The 24,746-nt window shown below is 54.1% G+C and overlaps 4 protein-coding genes across 4 annotated transcripts; 1 reads left to right on the forward strand and 3 right to left on the reverse strand.

Annotated features, from left to right (window-relative positions):
• Nucleotides 1-3,571: 3,571 nt before the first annotated feature.
• On the forward strand, nt 3,572-4,777 carry MYCGRDRAFT_97737 (uncharacterized protein; the record flags this gene model as incomplete). Its single annotated transcript, XM_003847187.1, has 3 exons — nt 3,572-3,580; nt 3,900-4,060; nt 4,294-4,777. 3 exons carry the CDS (start codon nt 3,572-3,574, stop codon nt 4,775-4,777), a joined length of 654 nt encoding a protein of 217 aa, XP_003847235.1.
• Nucleotides 4,778-5,595: 818 nt separating this feature from the next.
• MYCGRDRAFT_97738 (uncharacterized protein) lies at nt 5,596-8,153 on the reverse strand (the record flags this gene model as incomplete). The annotated part of the gene is made up of 7 exons (XM_003847234.1): nt 5,596-5,884; nt 5,950-6,260; nt 6,382-6,473; nt 6,706-7,065; nt 7,300-7,340; nt 7,625-7,715; nt 7,976-8,153. The coding sequence occupies 7 exons, from the start codon at nt 8,151-8,153 to the stop codon at nt 5,596-5,598; spliced, it is 1,362 nt and encodes a 453-aa protein (XP_003847282.1).
• A 2,773-nt stretch (nt 8,154-10,926) lies between these two features.
• Nucleotides 10,927-13,759, reverse strand: MYCGRDRAFT_97739 (uncharacterized protein; the record flags this gene model as incomplete). The annotated part of the gene is made up of 5 exons (XM_003847233.1): nt 10,927-11,559; nt 11,615-11,728; nt 11,889-12,062; nt 12,204-12,535; nt 13,087-13,759. 5 exons carry the CDS (start codon nt 13,757-13,759, stop codon nt 10,927-10,929), a joined length of 1,926 nt encoding a protein of 641 aa, XP_003847281.1.
• A 520-nt stretch (nt 13,760-14,279) lies between these two features.
• MYCGRDRAFT_97740 (uncharacterized protein) lies at nt 14,280-14,696 on the reverse strand (the record flags this gene model as incomplete). The annotated part of the gene is made up of 1 exon (XM_003847232.1): nt 14,280-14,696. One exon carries the CDS (start codon nt 14,694-14,696, stop codon nt 14,280-14,282), a length of 417 nt encoding a protein of 138 aa, XP_003847280.1.
• Nucleotides 14,697-24,746: the final 10,050 nt, after the last annotated feature.

A 24,746-nucleotide genomic window follows, 5' to 3' on the forward strand; every position in this document is an offset into this window, starting at 1 on the left:
TGTTTAGCGACATAGTCAGTCGAGTAGACTCGTGTGGGTGTAGTTCTGCAAAAGGAAAGGAGGTGCAGTCGGTCAGGTAACAAGCGATACAAGTGCGGGAGGTGTGTACGGCATTTCATGCGGTCGGTCGTTCGTAGCAAGGGCGATGTGTTCGGCAAAAGGTCACGCTGAGAGATTTGGTGCAGACGACTTAACCGAGTTGTTTATTGCGGGGTGGAAGGAAGTTATTCGAGGGTGAACGAGAGAGAGAGAGAGCAGAGAGAGAGACACAGAGATGTAAAGGAGCGAGGAAGTGGAAGATGTCTAGTAAGGGTGTGGTGAGTGGTGAGGGAGTGCAGAGAGGAGGAGGCGAATGTGGTCCGCACAGACCAAAGCCCTGGAAGAGATGGTTTGTGCTTTCCAGCGACGCCGACGCCGACGCTGACTTCACCTACACCATCACGCACCACGGAGGCACGGCCAGCAACCATTCCGCTCATGGCCGCGCAAACCTTGACCAAAAAGTGAAACATCCCTGACTTGCGCCTCCCTCTACTGCAGATCATCTCCTCACAAAGGAGGTAACTCACCATCACTCGCCAAACGCTAACAGAATGCCACGCGCGAGCAGGAGAAAGGCGTCGAACCCCACGGCCGAGGGACTTCTCCAGCGAGAACAACTTTGACAGCGACATGGATCTTAGTGAAGGATCCGCTATCTTAGCTCCCCCGAACAGACCTACCCAAGCAGGCATCTCGATCAAATCAGCCTCGAGGCCACCCGACCAGATATCCTACATTGCCGACGGCACGAACTACCGAAACCACTGCGGCGACCACGAGTTTTGTCCTCGTCACCTCTCGAACACTTCAGTTCTGCACTGCCGCGGCGAGGGCTGGACGTGGACGGCGAAGAAGACCTCTGCGAGGAACGGTGAGGGGAACAACAGGAGGATGTGGACAAGGGGGAGGATGTGGCCAGGGAGTCGGTCAAGGCGGAGGCGAAGGAGTTGGCCAACCAGCAGCTTCTGGGTCACACGGATAGCGGAGTCATGTCCCCCTCGCCCTCCGCCGCGCAAGCAAGGGCCCTTCGCCGGGAAACCGAGCCCAACGGTTTCAGTTTGTCCTCACGACGCTGTCCGAGAAAGAGGGGAAATGAAGCCGAAGCGAAGCGTACGTACCAGGAGAGAGTCGCACATCTTCGCCTATAGATGGCGTCCCTGGGCGCAGAGTGGCTGTGGGACTTTTAAAATCCCATACACCAACTTCAAGAATCCCATCGTCAGCTTCAACTCATACACAAGACACGCATCTGCCTCTCTGCCATCAATCCAGCCTCGTACGCCCAGCATGCCATGGACGCGGTGCCACCAAACTGCCCAGACTGCCCTTACGCCCTCAACAATGCATACACCATGTCGTGCGGCGAAGACAGTTTCCAGACGGCCCAAAAGCCAGACCGCATTCCGCGCGAGACGTACACGCCCAACTTACTCCTGGCCCCCCCCTATCCTGGATTCGTCGACGACGGGACACACGGCCGATCTAGGCGGAGGAAAAGACTAAGAGCGTTGGAGCGCGCGGGATGGTCCAAGAGAGGTGCACGGCCGAAGGGGAGGATATGCGATCCAGCTGCCACTCTGGAGAGAACTCTGGGGACAGATTTAATGCTTTTACAAGCAGTCTGGACGTATCACGAGTCCTGTTCGGCGGATGGGATGGACCACGCGATGAAGACACCCGAGAGCATGCGATCAGGAAGTTCCATTGCGGGCGTTGACTTTGATCCTCAGCGATCGACGACAGCAATACCCACGATTCACAGCAGCTCCTGACACATCCCATCAGTACTGACGCCACCATTACGTCGGCGGGACGGACAACATTATGGCTTCAAGAACCTCCTGTGCACGGCTGTCTCGATGACTCCGACCAATTTGGACAAGGCGACAGTATCAGCAGTGAAACACAGCGTGGACTTCTGGGTAGGTACCGCGACACCCCCGGTCGCTCCCGAGCTCACCGCATCCGCCACCGAACTCCTCCTGGTCATGGCCATGGACATCGTATCGACCCGCTTTCAAGCCCGTGCACTAACGCCTCAACTACCCGACTGCGAGCAGAATGACGCTTCGAAAGAGATGCGAGCCATGACTGCGAATGACTACCTGGTCGGCAGTCTGGGGAAGCGCTGGCCACCTCGACCTTCATGGTTGATTCAACCAGAATTACTTGCCCTGGTCAGCGTTGCCACTCACGAAAGTTGTGGTCCTGGACCAGGGCGGCGGATCCATGGCAGTGGCGGTCCAGCGATTTCAAGAGCCTGGTCGGCAACGTCTTCGAGCATCTTTATCAGGCTGACTGAGGCAGGGAATGATGGTCGGTAACATCAAGTCCATCGTCTTTGTTGTCGCCTGCACTTCCTTGCGCGCCGTCCGGTCTCCGGCGTTTCATCACAAAACTGCTATCATACCGCTGGCCGAATATCTCTACGAACAGTCGGCCACTGCTCCGAACTTGATCAAGACAAGCAAACAAAATGCTTGAAGACCTCCGCCCCAGACAACGGCGTGATCCGACAGCTACCGTTTCGGTCGTACAGTAAGTGTGTCCTTCGCCGGAGAGCGTAGTCGACTGGCGAACGGGATTAGCAAAAAGCCGTAGCTCTCCGAGCTAGAAGTCGATTTGATCATAACGAACAGGACTTAAGGGCTACAGCGAGTGTATCCCTCGCCAGAGAGCGATAGTCGAGGTGCTGATAGGAGGAAGAAAGGCCGTTTGAAAGCTCCCGCCTCCGACACGAAAGTTCTCTAAAGCGTCAACGTCTTTTTATCGCTCTCATCGCGCTATAAGTGCCCGTCATCTCGCAATTCGACGGCACCCAGCTGCGGAGGGAGTAGCGGTCGTTAACATTAAACCATCGTCATCATAGACGACCAAGAGTCTCCCGATCCGGATTTTGGTCCATTATGTACGACTAAGAATATCTCGACCCGGACTTTGAACCATCGCCGGTGGTTATCCCCGCGTCTAGTTGACCACTGCTCCGAACTGTCCACCGTCATTACGGACGACAAAGGGTATCTCGAACCGGACTTTGACCACTGCTCCGAACTTTTATACCGCCTGGCGGAGCAAGGACATCTCGATCCGGGGGCTAATTCACTTCTCCGAACCCTCCGCCGTCAATCCGCCGACATGGATGACCAAGCATATCTCGACCCGGACTTCAACCTCCGAACTCTCCACCGTCATTATAGACGACCAAAAGCATCTCGACACGTATACCACGGCTTCGAACTCTTCATTGTCATTACGGACAACTATCGTCGCGAACGGATGGCTACTGCTCCGGACTCTCTATCATCATTACGGACAAGCAAGAACTCCTCGGCGTAACATATAGGCAGCAAAAGCAAGCGTAAAACGCAAAAGCAGAGGCATCGAGGATACCACGGCGGGGCGGGAGGGTACTGGTGCAGGCGGAGGCTTACCAATTGCAGCGATCGGCCGCAAGCTCTCTCATGAATTGTCCCAGAGGAGGTCTGCCATCGTTCCACGTCAGCGGGTGTCTTGAGTGCAAAGAGCCAAAATGTCACAAGTACGTCGGAAAGGCAAAGCCATACTCTCGCATCGTATCAATCTCTTTCTGCGGCGTAACATGAGCTATGTTCCACTCTGTCTTTGCTTCCTTGTGTTTCTGTTTCGATTCTTCCATCTTGAAAATGAACTTCTCCAACCTTGCTGCTTCCATTTGAGTTCGTTCTTTTCCGCGTGTATTCGCTCCTCGGGCTCCCAGCTAGAAGCTTCGAAGACGGCGAGATTGTTGTGAAGGTGAGCGTACTGGACAACGGAAGTCAACCACCTCCAAAAGTGGCAGTGCGGAAGATAGGAGGTGGTCAGTACAGAGATACCCGCAGGTTCCTCTGAGCGAACGGGTAAATGAGGGGCGGAGAGTGGAGAATGATGAGTTGACGAGGGATGTGGCGGGAAGCAGGGGAGGGGATATGGCGGAGGGAGCGTGGTGGATGGGGCGGGATCGTGGTGGGAATGGCATGAGGGTGACGGTAATGATGAGGGAGTATGAGAGTATGAGATTTGAACCAGAGTCGGGAGACGGCTTTTAGGGAAGGGTTGACAGCGGTTCCTCTCGGAATGGACAGAATCGAGGCGGAGTTAGAACTCAAGCCGGCTTCCTCTCCTCGATTTAAGGATTCGACACGATAGGAGAACAGCGAAGGGTGGAGAAGAGCGAGTCTCGGCGAGGACAAGGATGGCGTAGCGGTGGACAAGCTGGGTGAGACGATATCGCAGGACGGAACAAGGATCTTTGAGTCGAGGACACTCTTATCGACTCTCCGGCGGCGACACCTCTGTCGAAGATTTGACGACAATCAGGAGGCGGCGGAAGTACTACAGAGCGCGGAAAGTCCAGCAGGGAGGCTCAGAATCCAGACAAGCCAACTACTGGAGCCGGTTCGTCGACACATGGACGAAGCCGGAGCGGTCTGATCGGGCGAGTATCGATAGGCGGGCTCAGCTTTGGCTCAGCTCGTGCCCAGAGCTTTCTGATAATGTTCTTGGCTCGAGCTGCGAGGAAGCGCCCGTTGTGATGAAGCATGCCGATCCGGCCAACGTGGATACTGTCACCGGAGGAGCAGCTCTATCGCCTGCCGCTGGAAACTTTCGGAAGACAGCATCGGCCAGCACGGAGCAACTCTTGCATCTACTACGTCCTCTTGTCTCGGACAGCCAGAACCCGATGGCAGGCCAGCAGACCTGGAACCGTCCTACATAATCTCCTCCCCTCAAGTCTGCCACAGAGAACACCCAGCCCACAACGAAAGCTCTACCATAAGGAATCGAAGAGATAGTATTCGTATGATGTGCAATCGGCAAAGCTATGCTGTGGGAGGTCGAATGTTCAATTTTAACGGCTTCGACAGGCACGCTGAAATGATCTGTGGTGCCTTGTAAGTGGAGAGCAGATGTATATTGAAGCCTATGCTAGACAACGAACATAAGGAATAAGCCGCAGACCTCAATCCCCTGATGCTCTCGACTTTCTTCGTCAAAGTTCGAAAGTTCTCCCTACGACTACCGGTCAGGTCACCGCCTAGAGGTATTCGCTCGGTCTGAATCAGCTATCAACCCCGTTAAACAGATCTCTGGCTGATTGTAGAACCTACCCGCCATGATCATCCTTCCGGCTTCTTAACGCAGCCGAATCGTGCCGCTCCGATGAATCGTAGTCTTTGTTTCCTTACGCAACAAGATTCGCTACAAACGAGGATCATGTTTCAGACAACGATGTAGACTATAGTCGACGCTTTTCTTAGAGTCTGCATCGTCACACGGTATTGGATGTGAGTGTAGGATCAGATTCGAGCAAGGCCCCGTCCAGCGTCGCCGGCAGGAAGATTTGAAGCGAGGATGACGTAGCTCAGCGTGGAAGTCCATGTATGGTGGTAACGCAATATCTTCGTAAAAACTATCGGCTTGGTTGACGGATCAGTGTAGTTAGCTGTTCGGAGAGTTTTGCAACTATAGGCATGGTCGGTAAAGTGGCACAGTGGGCGGCGGTCAAGTCTTGCAGGCAGTGAAATCCGGGACTTTTCACAAGCGGATTGTCAAAGTCTCGGCCGGAAGATGATGGCGAAGTGTCGGACACTGGCGATTCTCAGAGCGCTGCGAGATCAGGAAACATGTTCCCTTCCCTACGAATGTGTTCTCATTTGCGCTCGCAGCCCATGTGACGTGAGCTTGAATGTGCAATTCAAACAATGCCACGGCGTGATCGCCCTGCCTCTTGTGAGTCTTTGTAGCCAGTCCGATGGCGATAGTGTCCGAGAAGCGCACTCGGCTGGCGAGTACTCCAGTCCTTTGTAAATCCCTACACCAATTTCTGGTGTATGTCAGGAGCTCGAAGCAGTTTCACACCTGCAAAATGCAGTCACCACACCCACTCACGTCTTCCATCCCGCCCCTGGACAAATTAGCTCAAGTGCGAGCATGGAATTCTCCTCGACCGCATGCGGAAGTTTGAAGCAGGCGAGTGCAGGCTTGAAGCGGAGATCGCATTCTGATTGAGAAGTATGGTGCCCGGCGGCTTTGACGGCTCTCAAGTCAATGAAACCTGGACACGAGAGCTCACATTCCCACCTCGACTGCCATCTGTTCTGGTAGCTTTGAGTTGAGTTTGTGCTGACATTGAAAGCGACTAGTGGATTGTGTAGGCCATTGATATCGGAGCGACCTCCAGGACGTAGAGCGCCGTTGCTCTGTTGGACGGGGAGAGTAGCTTGTATCGACTCTGCTCGATCCTATTGTCGGCGGGAGCGAAGTCGGCGTGCCCACGGCGGAACATTATGCTTGGGATGGGAAGCCAGATCTTCTACTGACGTCGGCGGCTGGCTGTTTAGCAGGAGTAACGCAGCGAAGCGTCGCTCTGCGCTGTGCTTGAGACACCATAGTGGAGAATTTGCGATGTTCAGCTGTGAGCATGTGGGATGAGTTGTTTTGGCATGAGGGATGAGTCTGCAAGAGGCTTGCTGGCATGTATGGGGGACTTATTCATCGAGCGGTTGTAGTAGGTATTGTGCTCCAACGTTGTCGAGCGGAGCATGGTGGTCTGCGTAGAGCGTGGCAAAATGATGTGTAGGTGGCAGTGTTTGATCGGAACTTTTGTTGAGCTCATGCTGAGGATAGTCCGTTTGAAATTCGTACGAGTATGACTGGAGCCGGGTAGCATCACGCTATTTCGACTGTCAAGTCGCAACGACCAGCTGATCTCGGAAAGGCCACTTGTATCCTGATAGGTCGATACAAAATCTGCTAAACACGAATGCGCCCCGGCATCGTCGACATTGGGACCGGCCTCGGTGTGGTTGACTCCGTGGGCGATGGAGTCGAGCACAGTCTTGGACGACATCGCCTCACAGACCCACCTCTCCTTCGGAGCTTTGCGCGTGAACTTCATTGTCTGAACGTTAGAGACCTCGTAGATGGGAGCGCTGCCTTTGATGATCGATGCGATTGGGGTGATCGACTTTGCAGTCGTTGACTTGTCGAATGTGGAACGGCCGGCTGAAGTGTGTCAAACTCTGGAAAATACTGTGCGGATCAGCAAATGCGCCGGAAAACGAAGCCATGTTGGGCGCGAGAGTCTTCGTAGGAGACGAAGGTGTGATTGGAGTAGAACTTCAAATTCTAGCAACGCCTGAGATCTGAGCGATTGCTTTAGGGCGAATGATGGTCGTCATATTCCCAGAATCTTGACATGAGCACTGTTGACATCTTAGGAGACCGAGTTGGACATACGCCGCTGTGGACCTCGTCGACCAATGCTGAACGATGCCGAGCTACATCACGAGTTCAGCCCTCTTCAACTCGTCTTTGAAGTCATCCGGGCCCACTCCTCCCTGGGGATCAAGTTCTCGTTCAAGAGCCGGAGCCGGATGCAACAAGCCGACAGTCGTCAGCCCTTACTCCGCATTCTTCTCTCCTCCGAGCAGATCTGTGACCATCACTGCCGTCTCGCCAGGGCACAAGCAGGCGGATTGTCGTAGGTCGTCTGCCGAGTTTGCGAGTTGTGTTCTTGAGTGTGCTGCCGTCGGGCAGGGTTGCTCGTCCATTGAAGGTCTACCATGGTGTTGATGTGAAGGCGAAGGCGCGGTATAAGGTGGAGGCGTTGGGACTGGTGATTTTGCTGTGTGTATTTGAAGGTCTGTGATGACCTGGTGATCATATTAGTATGCAGCTGTCCTGCGTCATTGTCTGTCTTTCGCTGCAATACTTTCTGAGCGAGCTTCGCCGGCTCCATCTTCGTAGAAAGTCTTCAGAGCGATGATCTGACCGGTCGCTCTACTGCCGTCGTGTCTCTCCCCGCGGTGAAGGATTACCGAGCCACCCTTGCGACTGCAGCTTCGCCTACTCCATCTTCGTCTTGACAATCTTCAAAGCGACGATCTGTCCGGTCGGTCTGCTCTCGTCATACCTCTCTGCGCGGTGGCAGATCGTGAAGCCAGCCTTCCCTGGCCAGGTTGAGCCGCACAGTTGACGCTACTGGGCTCGACGATGGCGTGTCTGTTGTGGTGCAGGTGAGCTACATTGCTCAGCTGATTAATCGCCCGGTCTGACATCGATGTGATCAATATGTGTGCGGTGTTCAACATCGGTGTTGTATCGCCGGTGGGACCCTCCTGCACGGTTGAAATTTTCGAATGGCATACGCGAGACAATGAAGATTCCGCGGGAGGGAGATGTCGGGCGGTGCGACAGTTTGGCCTACGTAAAACTCTGCGAGCACTTTTGAGAGAGAGCTTAGGTACCTGTCTGACCGGCACAAGGGCTACAATGCTTTCTTTTTGTGGATTAGTAGTATCTTTGGAGGTCTACCGGGAAAGCAGACAGTCTCGAAAGGCGGTGGCTTCCTCAACAGCCGCTGTTGCGAGATGCCGTGTGATCATGGCTTGTGCTGCCTCCACATCATGCGTGTGCTCGTCCGGTAGAGGTAGTCCGTATGATTCTCGTCAACGAGGTCTCTGTTCGATGTAGAAGTCCTCGTATCGCTGCTACCGGGTGCATATCGGCGTTGAAAGCTCTGGCTCTCGCATATCTTGCGCATCAGAACTTAGCAGTGGTCAGGCTACCACAGAGGAGCCTCCTGTGGCTTCAGGGGTTATTGAGAACGTTCCTGTCGGCTGAAAGGAAGTAAAGTGTCGTCGCTATAGCCGGTGGAGTCGTTCGTTTCGTCCTTGTCGTCCCTGGTATTGGCTGAACGGTCCTCACAACCAAGATTGGCTAAGTCTCCTGCTACGAGTGGTTTGGATTCCGACCGGCGACTGCATGACGCCCTACCGATAGTAACGATACGCATAGTGATGACATGAATGGCAAAACAGCGTCATTCAGCATCCATTGTTGTTGTAGAGTGATGTGCAAGATGCGGCTACCCGGATTTGGAGCAAAGCTTGATTCAGAGTGGAGCCTTGGCAATTCTGGACATCGTCAAAGTCTCGTCCATGGATGAATTCACTTCATCTTTTAAAGTTCGCAGCTACCAAACTTTATTTTGCGCCCTATGAAAACGACATGCTCCTGCAATAGAGCTAACTTTACAAGCGTCCGAGCTCTTCTCAGGGAGCATTCGGCACGTACGACAAACAGAGCGGAGACTGAAAAGGGCCAGACAAAGACCAGTTGTCTTACATTTCTTTGTCCCAGTGACAACCCCGCCTGAAACGGTTCCCGCCGTGTTGATACAACTACATCACTTGTGGCACCCACCGTCTGTATCCTAGCAGAGCTTCGGCAATTTTTCCATCTGGCAGGATGGACGCACTTATCTCTCCCTCCGCCGCCGAACTCAACAATCAACGGACACTCATTTCGCGGTATCAGCACCTCCAGGACCTCGCCAAGCTGATCGAAGACCAGCGCAGAGACACACGGCACCTCATTTCTCAACTATCGAGTCGAAAGGCCGCGCTACTGTCCAGTCGCAGACATCGCCAGGAGTACATCTCCGACCAGGCTCTCATTCAAGTGTCGGAAATCCTGGATTTAGATGCAGAGAAGGAAGCATTAAAAGAACGGGATAGAAGGCTGGTGGATGAATTGGGCAAAGTGCTCGATGAGATGGATAAGTATGCTGTGGACGAGAGTAGTGGATACTTTCGCCTGCATCGTGAGCCTGCAGAGCCATGGTGGAAGTGGCCTTTGCGCCTCCTTGTCCTCCTCACCATTATTTGCCTCACGTTCATAGTTGGCTGGAGATGTCCTGGGAGTATCTAGACCGATGAGACCAAATCATTGCCGGTCCAGTTGAAAAGTACGCTGCATCGGAGACGAGAGCGAAAGAAAAGAATTGGACCGAGCCGGCCAGCGAAAGTATTTTTAAACAAGCCGAGGGCGAAGGAATACTACCGTCGGCATGCTGGTTTTTGCGGTTCATTTCAGCCGCAGGATTACCAAAGTTGGAATTGGTGGGCCCGAGAGCGCCAGTGGAGCCCTTCCCTGGGGCGTTAGGAAAGCCGCCTGGCGCGCCCGGCTGTTGATTTGCAGACATGGCTGGTGATTGAGCACCTGTCGCCGCAGTGAGCAAATCACGGCAGATTCGGGGAGACTTCTCCGTGTACGAATAAGGCATGAGTTGCTCGAATCGCCAGGAGGCCGAGCTTCCCAGAAAAAGTTCCAATGCTGCCAGATATGTGCCGCCATGACATCTTGCCCTAGCAGAAGTTCGATGCATACTTCTACGAGGCCTATAATGGGGTGATAGGATACCTTCAATGCTGGCCAGGTGGATGAGCACTGCGGAGAAGAACCGAAGCCGCAATCGAGAGGTGTCGAAGACCAGAAGGGATCGAATGTGGTTCAGGCATGTTCGGAGAGCCCAGTCACGGCGGGCGGCAAAGAAGAGGGTTTTGAATAGCCAGTCCGGCTAATCGCCTCTCGGGGTGGTGTTGTCGGCGGAAATAAAGATCGGGAGAGGATTTTTCGGAACCTTGATTGGCTTGTCCGGCCGATCGCTTTTTGGGATGGCGTCGTGGGCGGGAATGGAGGTGAGAGACAGTGATTGAGAATGTTGGAGAATGCCACGAGAATTCTGGCGAGCTTCTGCATCATCCAAATGCCGTCGCTCTGTTGGTCTTTGCAGGACGTCAATTCCACTGTGAAGGGAGGTGAGTCGGTCGCTACCCGCAATGCATCGGTGCAGGCGTGATTGCATCTTCGGGTGCTGCCCCGGCAGCCGATTCGCTTGGATCTCCCCGAGTTGGCATTGGCTCGCGGAGCACAGCAGTTTCGACATGTTAGCTATGCAGAGCTCGGGATATCAAGTCGGAGAGAATTGCAAGCAGCTTGCAATTCTCTCAGACAACCTTGCGATCCATGTTGAAACGAGACTGAACAAGCGTTTGATGCTGGACGTCGGACCGTTGAAATTCAGGTTTCGAAATGCGGATCTATCACGGCTGAGCCAAAGACCTCCTCATTCCTGGTGTGCACGCCATCGTTTCTGGTGGCTTGGACTTGAGCGGCGTGCTTGACTGCGTCCTCTTCGTCGATGATGCCCTCATCGGGATGCTTGATGATCTCGAGTTCAGCGGTTTCGGATTCGACAGCCTGCTTAACGACCTGGACTCTGGTAGCCTTCGTAGCTAGCTCAGAGAGTTTGATGGCCGGTAATCTCATCTCGGCGGCTCGAGGTTCAGCGGCCTTAATAGTGGGATCTTCAGTTGTTTTGATGGCCAAGATCTCAGCGGTCTCGGAGGCCTGGCTTATCGTCTTCGGGTCCGACTCGATTTTGACGTCCTCCTGCTGGGTATCCTTCTGACCGATGGTCTGACTAGCCTTGCTCTTATCCACGCATTCGCAGTGTTCATCCTCAGAATCGGAATCGGTATCAAGTTGTTCGGTATATGCAACCGCAGCCTCGATCAAGGGACACACATGCCTGTACGAAACTGAGCGTAGCTTCCTCAAAGACGAACTCTCCGTCTCCATAGCCGGCTTGACAGTGGTCTGGACGAGGGAGAACTCAACGCCAAGATCGTTCCAAGCTTCGGCGAAACCCGCCTGTGCGGAGAGCAGAGTCAGCAAGAACGATAAACATTGCGATGGGAAGACTGACCCAGACAGCATGGCAATTTGCCATGTCCAGTTGTTCGAGATCCCGCTTGGTCTTGATAGAGGTGGGAGTTTTCAGTCGCGATTGCTGGTCATCTCTCCTCCTAGTAAAGACTTCCTGTAAATCGTCAAAACCATGACTTTTATCAGAGTCACACACTGCACGACTCCGGAGTCAGCTGCATCAAAGCTGCCTCGATTGAGATTGTCATGCCTGAACACGAGAATCTTCTCCGGATATTGGACTGAGGAGAGTCTCAATTTCAAGAGGTTCGTACTCTCCGAAAGGTCCTGCGCTGTCGTGTCGAGGAAGAAATGCAGAGGAAAGAGAACAGGTTCCAAGGAGCGAGCCACAGGAAGAGCAGCTGAAAGTACCGGATGAATTCGATGAGAGCATCGACATGGTGAAGCAGTATCTGCCCACGGTTGTTGTCGCCATCAGCCCAGGCTTCCTTTCAATTCCTCAGCATATCGAGCAGAATCGCTTGTGGAACGAGAAATGCGAACAGCCTCGCATCACTACGTTTCCAGAGCCTAGAGGTGCATAGCTTCTTGGACGTGGACATTCGAAACAGAACGTCCGGCGAACCAACCTCCGACGTCTCGCTCATCCATGCGAACGGATTGATCTGGAAATCGGTGGAGCAGGTGACAAGGCAAGTGGAGGCGCATGTGACAGGCTTTACCAATTCGTCTGCTTCTTCAACGTCAATGTAGAATGACGCATTCGTCGAGACCATAAAACGCGATTCGCTTGCAAGGAGGGAGAAGAATTGGTTCGGCCAAATCTTGAGGAGCTCGGGCTTCGGGTTGCAGCGTCCATACTGGGAAGAAGGTCGAGCGAAAGATGTCTGATGATGCCAACATGGACTGCCCTCCCGCCTGTCCCACCAGAAGATGGGTTCGCTGAAGTTTGTAATCGAGGCTGGACTGGAGGGAGTCGGCGAATTTTGAGGGGAGCTTGGTGGTGTTCTTGGAAAATTGGTCGCAGGTGAGGAGGGTGCGGTGAAGAAGGCAGACGATGTTGACAAGACATGGCGGCTCGATGCGGAGATGAGATGGAAGAGAAGAGAAGTTTTCTTTGGCAATGAGTGACGAAATTCAGGTGATCGAAGCAGTCTTGTTTTGAGGAATGCCGTCATTTCAGTGTTCCTAGACTCCTCTCCCGTTTCATCCGTATCATCGTCTCTTCTCATGACGTTCTTGATCATCCCATCATTCATTTCCTCGCAGATGTTGAACTCTCCGGCATCAAAGCCTCCGAAAGCCAAACTTTATCGCTCCTCATGGCAAGCTCACGATGTTCCCACAAGCTCGCTGCTTTCCATGTCCTCTACCAGCGCATCTCTTCAGGTCCTGTTCTCGACGCCATCCACAACCCCAAAGTCCGCCATGACATCTTGTCAGATCTTGAGCGCTTGCGTTGCGAATGTTGAGTACCGTACATGAGTGTGGCTCAGACATCTCCGCGGGTACTGTGAGAAGTCGATGGCGCGGAGTCGTTGCCAACGGCGTCGGATGAAGCCGCTTCTTGCTCGATGTGGGAAGATGATGCCGCGGAGTTGTAGCTGATGGCGTCAAATGACGCTGAGTCTTGCGCGGTGCGGGAAGATCGCGGGACGGCGTCGTCGCCGACGGCCTCGGATGAGGTTGCTTCTTGCTTGGTGTGGGAAGACGGCGGCGCGGCGTCTCCGCTGGTGTCGTCGGTGGAAGGTCCATCTTGCGTGGTGTAAGAAGATGGTGCGGAGTCGTCGCTCATCTCGTCGGTCGAGGTGTCTTTTTGCATGGTGCTCGAAGACGACGGCACGAAGTCGTCCCTGACGCCGTCGTCAGATGGATATTCCCCTCTGACGGTACTTGACAAGAAATCTCCTGGAAAGGTGGAAGACGTCGGCGGTGCAGAGTCGTCGCTGTTAACGTTGGCAGAACTTTCTTCTTGCGTGGAGAGAGAAGCCGGCGGCGCGGAGTTACTGGTTGATGGCAGAGGTGATGAAGAGCGCGGTGCTGATATCTCGTCAACGATGCGAGGACGGCGGGATGGTGTGCTGTGATCGACGGCATCGCTGTACGGAGGTGGTGGGGTCTGGCTCTGCTGCCTGTGCGTTGGTGGCGTGTAGAAAACGTCTTGAGATGATGATGGTGCGGCCATGTCGGTGGTCGTCGGGTAATGCGAAGCGGTTATTAGTGCTGGAAACTGGTTGCTGGAAAGCTGATACAAAGTGGATGTTGATGAAGTGAAGTGTGTGGATTGTCGATGAAGTGAAGTGAAGTGGAGAAGACGACCGCACACGATAATTGCGGCCTGAGGCTTCTATTTTTACGACCCTCATGGAAGTCGACTGAACAGCTTGGCAGAATCGTACAGAGGAGCTCAGCTGCTTCGCCTGGACGGACTGCGGAGTACGCCACCGGAACTCTACCAGACAAGATGGAACCTGAGTTCCGGCGGAAAACATTCAATGACCGGGGAGGCCGTAACATGGAGGTCGTGCCGGTGATGGTGCAGGAGAGCAGCAAATTCTCATAGGCCGAAAAGAGCGAGCCGCGGTAGGCATAGGATGGCGAGACGTTCCAGCTTAGCAGTGATATCTCAGATCTGGAATGGAAGGCTTTGATCAAGACAGCAGCAGATGAAAGCAATGTATCATGTATATCTCATGTGTTCGCCTCTACTTCATCACGTAAGTTACGGCGACCCAGCCAGCCAGTTGGAAGAGAAAACGAAAGGAGGAAAAGTAGAGAAATGTAGAGGGAGTCTCCGACTTGATGTCGCCGTGGAATACGCCTTGAGCACGACAATCTTGCAGTGCGCAGAGGAGTTGAAAGCAACGATCCATTGCATCTCGACACCTTCCCAAATCGGACGGAGGCTGACCAGAGGTGCGCTCGAATTGTCGGACTAGGAGACCGAATGCTGCAGTCTCCCGCATCCGAGTGTAGGGATATCGAAGTTTCCGGCGCACTTCACGAGGGAGAGCGGAGTAGCGCTTGAAGCTCACGGAACGGTAGTGCGGAGTGAGCGGGCACCGCTGAGGGTCTTCTCGTAGGTCAAGTCGGTGAGTTCGGAGGTTCGAACCAGCTGGCATTTGGACCCGCGGAAGGTGTGTTTTCCTCTCAAGGCAAAGCGGCAGGCAGACGGTACATGATGTCAACACACTTCTTCACCGCCATTGCTCCGGCCGGTCGAAAGAGAGAACTCGGGATGATCAAAGTACTGGACAGAACTCCGTTAAATCCTTGGTATCGTAAATATCGTTTCCACCGCTTTCTCTGCGGTGCTCGCCTTGCATTCTTCATCGCTGAATCATGTCAATCGGACAATATTGTCACCCATCAGCTACTTAGACCACTCCAACTTCTCCATCTCGTACTCCATGCATCGTGCAGCAACGAATCTGGTCAGAGTGTGCATGTGCTGTTCCAACACCTCGAGACGCTGCAAGAAGTGCCCGTCTGATGACCTTGTCAATGCGCGAGATATTCTTCGAGCTTCTCGGTTTGACCTTCGGTGAATCGAGAGGGTGGGAGATTGCGCACGGCATCAATCTGCGCTGTTGCAGATGCCGATCTGCTCCGCAGTCTCACTGTCCAGTTCTTCCGGCGCAGTGCTGAGTCTGCTTAGGGCCAAAGGAACGACGATGTCAGAGAAATGCAGCACCAGCCAGGAGGGTTGTGGCCAGAGCAGTTTTGCAGTCCAGGGCTTCGATTGTCAACCTGGTATAATCCTGAAATCACTCACGGAAATCTTTTGCCGGGCCGGTGATACGAGGGCCTCGCTTAGACTTGACAGGCTCCACCTGAGGGATCGGAGAGATGAGAGTAGCGGTAACAATTCCTCGATAGTAGTGATGGCGGCGTATGTATCGCGGTCGGCGTCACTAGGAGGAGCCGTTACCAGCTTCTTTACGAACAAGCAGATCCCGGGATGACCGATCACGCTGTCTGGAATGCGTAAATGCGTGCAGGAAAAGGTCGCTGCAGCCACCAGGAGAGCATCTATGAGTCGAGCGTCCGCCAGCGTAAGGATCACTGCCTCGATGATGCATATTTTCTCGCGGCGAATAGTTTACCCAATAACTTCTGCATCGATGGCCGTGCTGTTACACACATTGATCTGGCACCACACTTTGTCCTCATCCCGCCAATCCACGTATACAAGGCCGCAGGGCTTCCCTTTGGGTTCCTGAACAGTATGCATGACCTCATGGCATTCGGGAGCGAGTCAGTATTGGTATCCACGGCTCGATGCACAATCTTCAAATCATCATCGCTGCTGGTGCCTGCAGAAGACACGGCGTTGAGCTAGCTGCAGAAGAGATCTCCGTCCAGAAGGCCGAGTGACTGCAAGATGATTGGCCAAAGGCTTTCGCTGAACAAAGCTCGTCGCTTGGTGAGATGGGAGTCTACTGGCGGGTTGGACGTCTGGCGCCTGGGTTGGGTTGCATGCTGAAAAGCGCGGCGGCGGTCTTGGTGGTGAAGGGATCGATCTGATGTGCACACTGTTAGTCCAGACGGGCAGTGCTTGTGGGATGAGCTTGGATGAAGTGATACCAGATGTTTGTTTCCGACGATGGACTCGGCGTCGCGGCCAAGTCCGAATCCGAGTCCGAGCGAGAGATCCCCTGCATCCGTCTCCGGCTTCTTGTGCCCCTGCCTCATGTCGTTCTCCAACGAAAGCATCTACCCTTCGTTCGATACCGCAGCGCTGATCTTCCTTTCCATTCCACACAGCACTATCGCTTCGGCCAAACAACATCCGTAAGGCTGCTGTCCTCTATGCCATTCAGACTGCGATGTCAACATGCACAGGACCGCTCATTCATCGCCTGAAGGCTCCACGAATTCCAGCCGATCTGGTGAAGCAGGACATGGGTGATGATCAAGAGCATGGAGACAACCACGTCCTGCACATTCATCACAAGCGACGGTGAGATGCATGAGACCCGGCATCGTCGACACGTCTCTTTGCTCGACCCTTCAAAGGTCTACTTGCTTCAACACAGCTCACCTACGCCAGACCAGCTGCCATGGCCATCGACATGCGCTTTGCTCTGGCGAAGTTCTCGCATGCATGCAACGGGACAAGAGGCGTCTGCCAAGGGCGCATGGAACCACATAACTGCCGACAACGTGTTCGCAATTCTCGAGGAGCACGTCTCGGCATGATATGGTATGTCGGAATGATGCCGTCCCGGCTGCCGCTCACGAGAACGGTGAAGGATTGGTCTAAAAGTTCATCCATCGAGTTAAGATCAGACTGAACAGTGACGCTCCAGAGTATGTTGGCAAGCTGGATCGGTAAAATTGGATACTTACGATGAAGTCGTTAATGAACATCCGGACAAGAGCGAGTGATTCTGGCAGTGGACTTGAGACGGAGGATGGGAGTCACAACTGGCAGACCGGCCATAAAACCAAGAGGCGCAAGAAAAACATCACGGACGAGGCGACAAGAGGAGACATACTTTTGGGAGCTCCACAGCCTGAAGAACACAAATTAGATCTCTGATCTGATGGCAGCGGTCGAAAGCGCGACTTCAATGCCTTCCACACCAGATCCGCTGGGAATGACATCTCTGCCGGTCGAAACTCTACCACGCCAGAGTCCAAAATCACGTCCTTCAGCAACGCCGCGGAAGTATGGGAAAGCAGCAGCAGAGAGCTTCACTTTCGAGAATCTTCGACAATCGCATCGATTTTGCGCGCGAAGTACTTGCAGCTGTTGCAACCGAAACCACGGTCTTGCACAAATCTCCAGTACGTCGAGACTGACGCCGAGCTGACGACCGAGAAGGCTTCGAGCACCATCAGAACTGCGATGGAGGAGGCTACGAGCTCAGAAAGGCTCGCATTCGTCAATGTCGCCTCTGTGAAGACGGCGTTGGGAAGGGCTACAGGTAACGCAGCACCAGCCATTCGACTAAAGGCCACTACTGCTCCGCCGCGTACGGCAATTCGCCTGTGATTCACTGATCACAATTCAACACGTCGCTGTCCACGACTCGCCGTACCACACGCGAGTATACATACGGAAGAATCTCAGCCTGCCGGCCGCAGCGCAAAATTCGCCATCGCAAACTCTCCGTCACGAGGACCGCATGATCTCAGGCCTGCGGTCAACATCAAAGTCATCTTCGCCCGCGCGGGCGAGCAAACCTTTGCTGTCACTGTTCATTCTAGCGCCGCAAACGAGACGAGACAGCCTCGCCGCCACGGTAACAATCGGCGTGACAGCCAAACCTGACCTCCTTGGTTTCTGCCACACGAGTACGGTCACGGAAGTCAAGCTGCGGGCAATTTTGAGAGCCTTTCGATTCTACGGATGTCGACTACGAAGTTGGCGACCATCTGCGAGCTGCTCTTCACAATCATCATCAAAGCCCGCAATATACTCCATCGCTTGACTTCTGATCTTTTAGCACAGCATCTCGACGATATGCATGACCCGCCTTAGCACGGTCATGCTGACTACGAAAATGCAATACGCGATACCCACGGCACTAGCAGAGAGGTGATCGTTCTCGCCAATGCGGTGGTGCACTTAAAGCTACCTAAAATGATCATTGGCGGTGCGTCACCAGGTATCACTCGATGCATCTGCTTACTGACAGACCTCAGGAAATAGTCGTCTTTTGAGACTTCAAATCGCCAAATTGCAAGTGACAGGATGCTCGTATCTAACTCACCATCACCTGGATCGGGACTCCTACTGGCGGGCCGAATGTGAGCGATTGGTCGAGACCGAAGCCACTCGGATTGCTCATTCATCCACGCAGCTGGGTGCCTCAAGTCTGTGGATCAGCAGGCCGTCGTCTTATTCTGCAATTCTCGAGCAGCAACGTCGAAGGAGGCCGCTCCTCATCACCATACAGACCCGATCCGGTCGAAGATCGAAAACAGCGAAGGCTGGGCTGCTCAGGCACGCCGTCCAGATTCTCGATCGACCTTCGCCCGCAACAAGCCACGTCTGGCAAGCGAATCCCACAACGAGAGGCTAACAAGAGACATAGTTCTCAGCGCGCCACGGCTGGCAATCGCACGGCGGAGCGCAGCATCAATCATACGCATTGCGAGGACGGTAGGATGAATCAGAAGTCCTTCGGTGTGGCTGTGGTTGTGGAGTCCTGATGACTTGGCAGCGGATTATTCTTCGCTGCAGTGATCAGATCGTGCAGCTCTTCTTGCGAATGGGCATGCAATTCCAGGAACCTCAGCGAAAGACCAAGACACGACCGGACAATCCGCCCAGCATGGGAGCACCAGATCAGTCGTCGGCTACACAGAAGTCCTTGCACTGCCAGCCGCCAGTTCATTCTCATCAGCCGAGCCCATTCCTCATCGGAATCTCGGCGGAAGGCTGTTGAGATGAATACGCATTTCCATACGGATCCCGAAGAGCATCAATGCAAAAGCACCGGAGATGCAGTCTACCTCGAAACCAAGATCGAGCATGCTTCCTTCCTTCGGGCTCTCTCATTCCTTTCTCTTAGCAGCAAATCTCGACCGAGCGCGGACGCCCGACAAGTCAATGCCCCGGCTGTGATGGACTGCCAATGTGCTGCTGTTCGGGAGGCAACGTTTCCTTGCTCTGCAGCATACCCCACCATTGTCGATCATCGTCTCGCAATTCGCTGACCGTGACCGGCTGGGCGAACACCTGCCACAGCTTGACTTCACTGTCACCAAGCTGGAGATCACCCACTATCGATCAGCCGAGTCGATTCAAGATCTCGCATCTCGAACAACGGCTGACCTTGCTGTCACTGATTCGGCAATGTCGGCCAGCTGAATCGACCCGATCAACCTGAGAATTGCCATTGTGGACATCGCCGGCTCCAATCCGACCTCGCTGCCTGCTAGTGTGCAATCGAACAATTCCATTCGGATAGTTCGGCTCTGGCGAGTTTGATGACGATTTTGGAGGCACCTTCGGCGGTGACACAGATTTCAGCCATCCTGATGAGGTCTGTTCAGACGACACGACCATCACCGAAGGCGGACAGGCTGACGGCGCACAAAATCATCAACGGCAGGGCATAATTTGGACTTATTCCGTGTCGGCCGACCGATTCAACTCCAGCTTTCCCGTCTTGGGAACGACTGCTCTTTTGCCGGATGGCGCTGAAACGGCGCCCTCACGCCTCTTTTTACCTGCCAAGGGCGACGTGACACAAGAGATGGCCTTTCTCTCCCACCCGACAGCAAAGCTCGGCAGAGGGCGACATGACACAGAAGATGGCCTCTCTCGTATCCAACAGCAGAACACGACCGAGTGCAGGCGCCCAACAAGTCACAGCGCGGGCAAACATGAACGGAGACTTTTGTACTGTGGGGCAGCTCATATTCCGGAGGATCCTGAACACGCCTTTACGGCCATCGACGAGGCCAGACACTTCTATCCGCCTCTACGGCAAGATCTGGAACTGAAGGATGGCATTTGACCACGATGTCAAAGAACAAAAAAGAGAAAGTTGCAGGTGGCTCTGGACAAGCAATGGCCGAGAACATCATGGCGATGAGCGAGCAGGAACGATGACAGATGGTGAAAGGGATATGGATGTCGATGAACAAGACGGAGTATGTCAAGGATGGTCACGACGCATTCAAGCAAAGTTTTGGCCATTCATGTGTCCATGAAGCCGAGACCAAGTCACTTACTGCATACTTTAACGCCATTTCATCGTGGGCTGGTGATGCAGCAGAGTGTCCATCCGCATCATTGTCCTCGATTGAAAATGCGATGAACGGAACGGAACGGATGTTCGTCAACATGATGAGCCGTCCTCGCTCTTCTTCTCGAACAGCTTTCTCTACTCTCGATAACCAGTGTGCCGAGAGGAAAATCTGAAGAGACCGAAATGTTCCTGGGGCGTTACCTTAGGCTACAACTTCGTCTCTCAGTCCTTTGTTGAGCGGCGTTGTGCGAGCCTGTAGGATGCGTTTTGCGTCAAGTCGGCTTTCAGGATTGGATCCTCAGGCATCTTTCAGGCAGAAACTTTACTGATGTTTCGACTTCGTGGGGAGGAGTTGTCGACTTGACCACATTTCATTACACTGGGTGTCGCTGCCTTTATTTCTCTCTGGTTGCCGCTGCCGATCAAGCAGGTGAGGGAGACTCGTCCAGTGTGGCAGGTCTTCAAAACGCGTACGGTGCTGGAGGTCGTCAACATCGCGAATCGCACCTACCGAAGCCACGACTTTGTCTTCACCTTCCTTCCCGCTGACAGAACACACAGCATCCGAACAGTTCTGCGCCTCTCCAAGTCCTCCGCCGTTGGATGTGTCTGGAACAACAAGACATACTTCACCAGCCGCGACTACCGCGACCGGGATCCAGATACGCAGCGACGTCAGCCATATGACGAGTATGGCCGACGCCATCAATTCGCCGTTCCATACTTGACCTGCTACCGGAAACAAGAAGCGCATACGAGGAAAGGCTGGCGACCAGAGCGGTACGGACCGGTAGCTGCTATATAAGAGGAATGAGAATATAGATACGGTAGAGGAATACGGATAAGATAGAGGAATGCGGATACGATGGAGGAGATGAGAACGCGGACACGATGGAGGCGATGAGATAAAGGAGATGAGAAGGCGGACTCGCGGAGGAGGATTGTTAATTCATTGCATAGGAATGCTGCACTTCATAAGTTGAGAAGCTCAATCGTAGTCCAGTTCCTCTTCTCTAGAATCTGGACAGTCTGGAGCAAATAAAGACGCGCCTCTTCCAACTCCTACGGTGATATTGCCCTCTCAGTCGATCCGATTAGGACAGCTGATCAGGACGCTCACGCCAGCGCCAGCAACTTGACTCAAAGCGCCTACGACGCCTCTCCACTGATTTCAACGAGCAATACAAGCCAACGTTGTCGCCGCACTCCACCGCAAGTCACTGCAGCAGTCTGACGAGATGGCCCAGCACACCTGACGACCGCCACGGAGAGTGCCTGGTACGAGGCTGTGGAGTTGCAATGCCATGGTCCTGTGAGGATTCTGGCACTCGGGATGGAATGGTACAAGCATGAAGGGTGAGTTGCGGAGTGGAATTGACAGAGCAGGCCGATGCATGCTCCAAGTGCCGGTGAGGTCGATGAGAGATGAAGTTGCATGACATTTACAAGCCTTTGGTACATGCAGCATGCAGGATGCGATGAGGCGTGCCGAAATTCTCAGAGGAAAGTGCTCGCGGCGGTGGCTTCTTTGGCATGCCTTGAGACCCGCTACAAGTCGCCGCAACAGTCAGCGATTGAGCCAAATCTGCTACTACACATGAACAGCTGAGCGATCGCGATCTACGAGGGCGTCTGCTTTCACACTCGGCCTTCAATCGAAGACCGCAACCACTTTCATCCGCCTTCGACACCGTACCAATCAGTCAGTCCCATAACCTCCATCATCCTCTGCGGGCGTCAGAACCTCCACCTGGCAGCGAATGGTCCCGCTACTCACGCCGGAGCTGAACAACATGCCGCCCGTCGAAATTGCTTAGATGGGCTAATCAATCCAGCTCCCGTCTCGAACATCTCGCCTCCGGGTATCGAACCAGACCTCCATGGTGCGCGGCCTCGAGGTCTTGCGACAAGATATCTTTGCCCAGCTTTCACTTCTTCATTGGCATAGATGGCGGCCAGTTTACTGTTAGGCCGCCGAACGAGGTCATGACGACAGCATCCTCCTCGTCGTGCCCAGATACGGTCCGTCCAGTGTTCTCGTCGGAGAAGATCCTTAGCACAAGGGTACGCCGCCGTCAGGATCACAGATACACACGTCGCCGTCTCACGGTGCCAGGTTGAGGATACAACGTGGAGTGCGAATCGCCATCCATGGTATTCCCGGCAGCAGTGCTTGATTTCCACCTGCCGCGTTGTGAGTTGTCGGCCGCACTGGCCATTTCACCTTGACATTCTCTTCAAGCTCTGCAGCAGGCATCGCTCGAACCCCGCGTCGTGGCGTGGCTCGATCTCCACACGTCCAGATTTCGCTCGACCCTCTTGTGACCCTACATCCGCTCTCAGGTTGAGTTCCGCATGCTTCCGCTGGAATTCCCCGCCTTCGCTCGACCTCTGCAAGATGACCTACTGGCCGCGATCCATCACTCGTCGGCGACACTGGTCTTCTACGCCCTGGATCATCCACGATGCGCAACACACCACCTTGAGATCAAGCCTTCGACGGCCGGTCCGAGAAGATCAGTCGTGCGGAGCGGACTAGGTCCCTCTCATTGAGTCCGCTGTGGAAGGCCACCCCAAGATGCTGCACGAAAGCAGCTTACCTCTCATGCTGAACATAGATAACGGAACACACCCATTCGGAGCATCGTCCAACACCGGTCTCGGAGGCGTCATCACTGGTCTACCCATCCACCCTTGCTTTTGCTTCCGATGTCTATGCAGGTGCCATTCTCGATGTGCCTTTGCCACACGATCTCAGCAAGGCCACCGCACAATGACACCATGGCTTAGAGGGAGATGCCAGAGACACGGAGAGAACGGTCACCACACATGATTGGACAGTTATTGAGCGGACGGATGACTACTGAGCTGCGCATGACTCGCCGCCAGAGCCAGCAGGAGTTTGGGTACGTCCGAGCTTTTGTTCTTTGGCTTCCGTTGGAGGATCAGCACGAGTATTATCGACGCCAGCTCTTGGCGAACGACAGGTGTCAATCCTCGAGCCTCTTCTCCACGCCATTCGTATTCGACCAGACTTCGGCTGCAACACGGTGTCAGTCTGGCCTCGGTCAAGTCGGCGCTTCCGATGCCGTACCTTGTGTGGTCACTCCACATTGTCTTCGCCATAATTGCAATTATTGCGCTGCTGCTCTAGCCGGGCTTTCAGGCACAGCTGCTGTCTCGTTTCGTCAAGGACCTCGCTTTTCCATGATCTCCAGCCGCTCCCACTAACCCGACCGCCGTTCGTCGAAGCTATTCTCGTTGCCATACACCGTAGGACTCATGCAAGAACGCGCAACCTGCTACACCGTCTTCCGAGTTCTCCCCTCCTCCAGTGAAGCCATGAACGCCGTTTGCGAGGTCCTCAAACCCGGCTTCACGCTTCACACAACACGAACCGAGTCTCTTCGTCTTCCCACCCTCCATCGCAGTCTCTTTCCTCGAACAATGCACCCTCTCCACAACAAACATCGAGTCCGTCCTCAGCATGGCCTGCACACTCATCATCCAACACTCCCGCTGCGACGCCGCCCAAATCCATACCGAGATCGACCGCACCTACCGCTACACAGTCGTCTTTTCACGATGGACGGCATGTCCTGTACGCACGCATGCATGCCAGAGCAACGAGTTATGCCGGAACAACTGGTAACGGCGGAGCACCTCCTGGCTATTGCACACTACATGCTGCTGCAGAACGACATGCTCGACCCTGCAAACCGCCACCACAAGCGCCGTGCCAGCTTCCCAGTGAGGCTCGCTTGTGTTCGTGTCCACTCTGCCAGTATTTTTACACACGGTGCGCCAGCTACACTCTTCACTATAGCCGATCCGCGGCTCAAGAATCACGACTCTTAAAGTATATACAAAGACCGACTCGCCTCGGCGGACTGTCGCGATTTCAGCTTCTTACAGGAACTGCAGTCAAATTTGCTACCCGCCATACATCCTCGCCGTCCCGTTCTCGCGAGTCTGAGCCGCATCTACGATGCACAAGTGCGACCGGCTACCACGCCCTTGGACATTCCGCTAGCCTTTAAACATCAGATCAGCCGTCGACCACACAGAAATCCTCATATTTTCAGCTGCCAGTTCAATCTCATCAAGTCCAATCTCTCTTCCAAATCTCGGCGTAGGCAGCCTCTTAGCAGCGTTCCTTCGAGACTCGCAGGGAAGTCCAGCAAAGCAGCAGCTCGGTGGGGTGTGCCGGCGTAAAGACAGAGCGAAGATTCTTAGCACGCGATGGAGAACTCTTAGCCCGCTCCATCACTCTACCGCAGCTTTCAGATCTCAAGACCAGCAGCAAGTCACCCGGCATCCGCAGATTTGACAACAGTGGATTTGCTATCTTCCTTCACAGCCGGTCCCAGAGTCTGGAAGTCACCGCCAATAAGATCCTCCGTCGGTCCGTCGGACAACGATCAGATCTTTCGCGCCTCTCCTGGCCTGCTTTCAACTACG

The sequence above is a fragment of the Zymoseptoria tritici genome, chromosome 16, assembly GCF_000219625.1.
Source record: "Zymoseptoria tritici IPO323 chromosome 16, whole genome shotgun sequence".
Lineage (NCBI taxonomy): Eukaryota > Fungi > Ascomycota > Dothideomycetes > Mycosphaerellales > Mycosphaerellaceae > Zymoseptoria > Zymoseptoria tritici.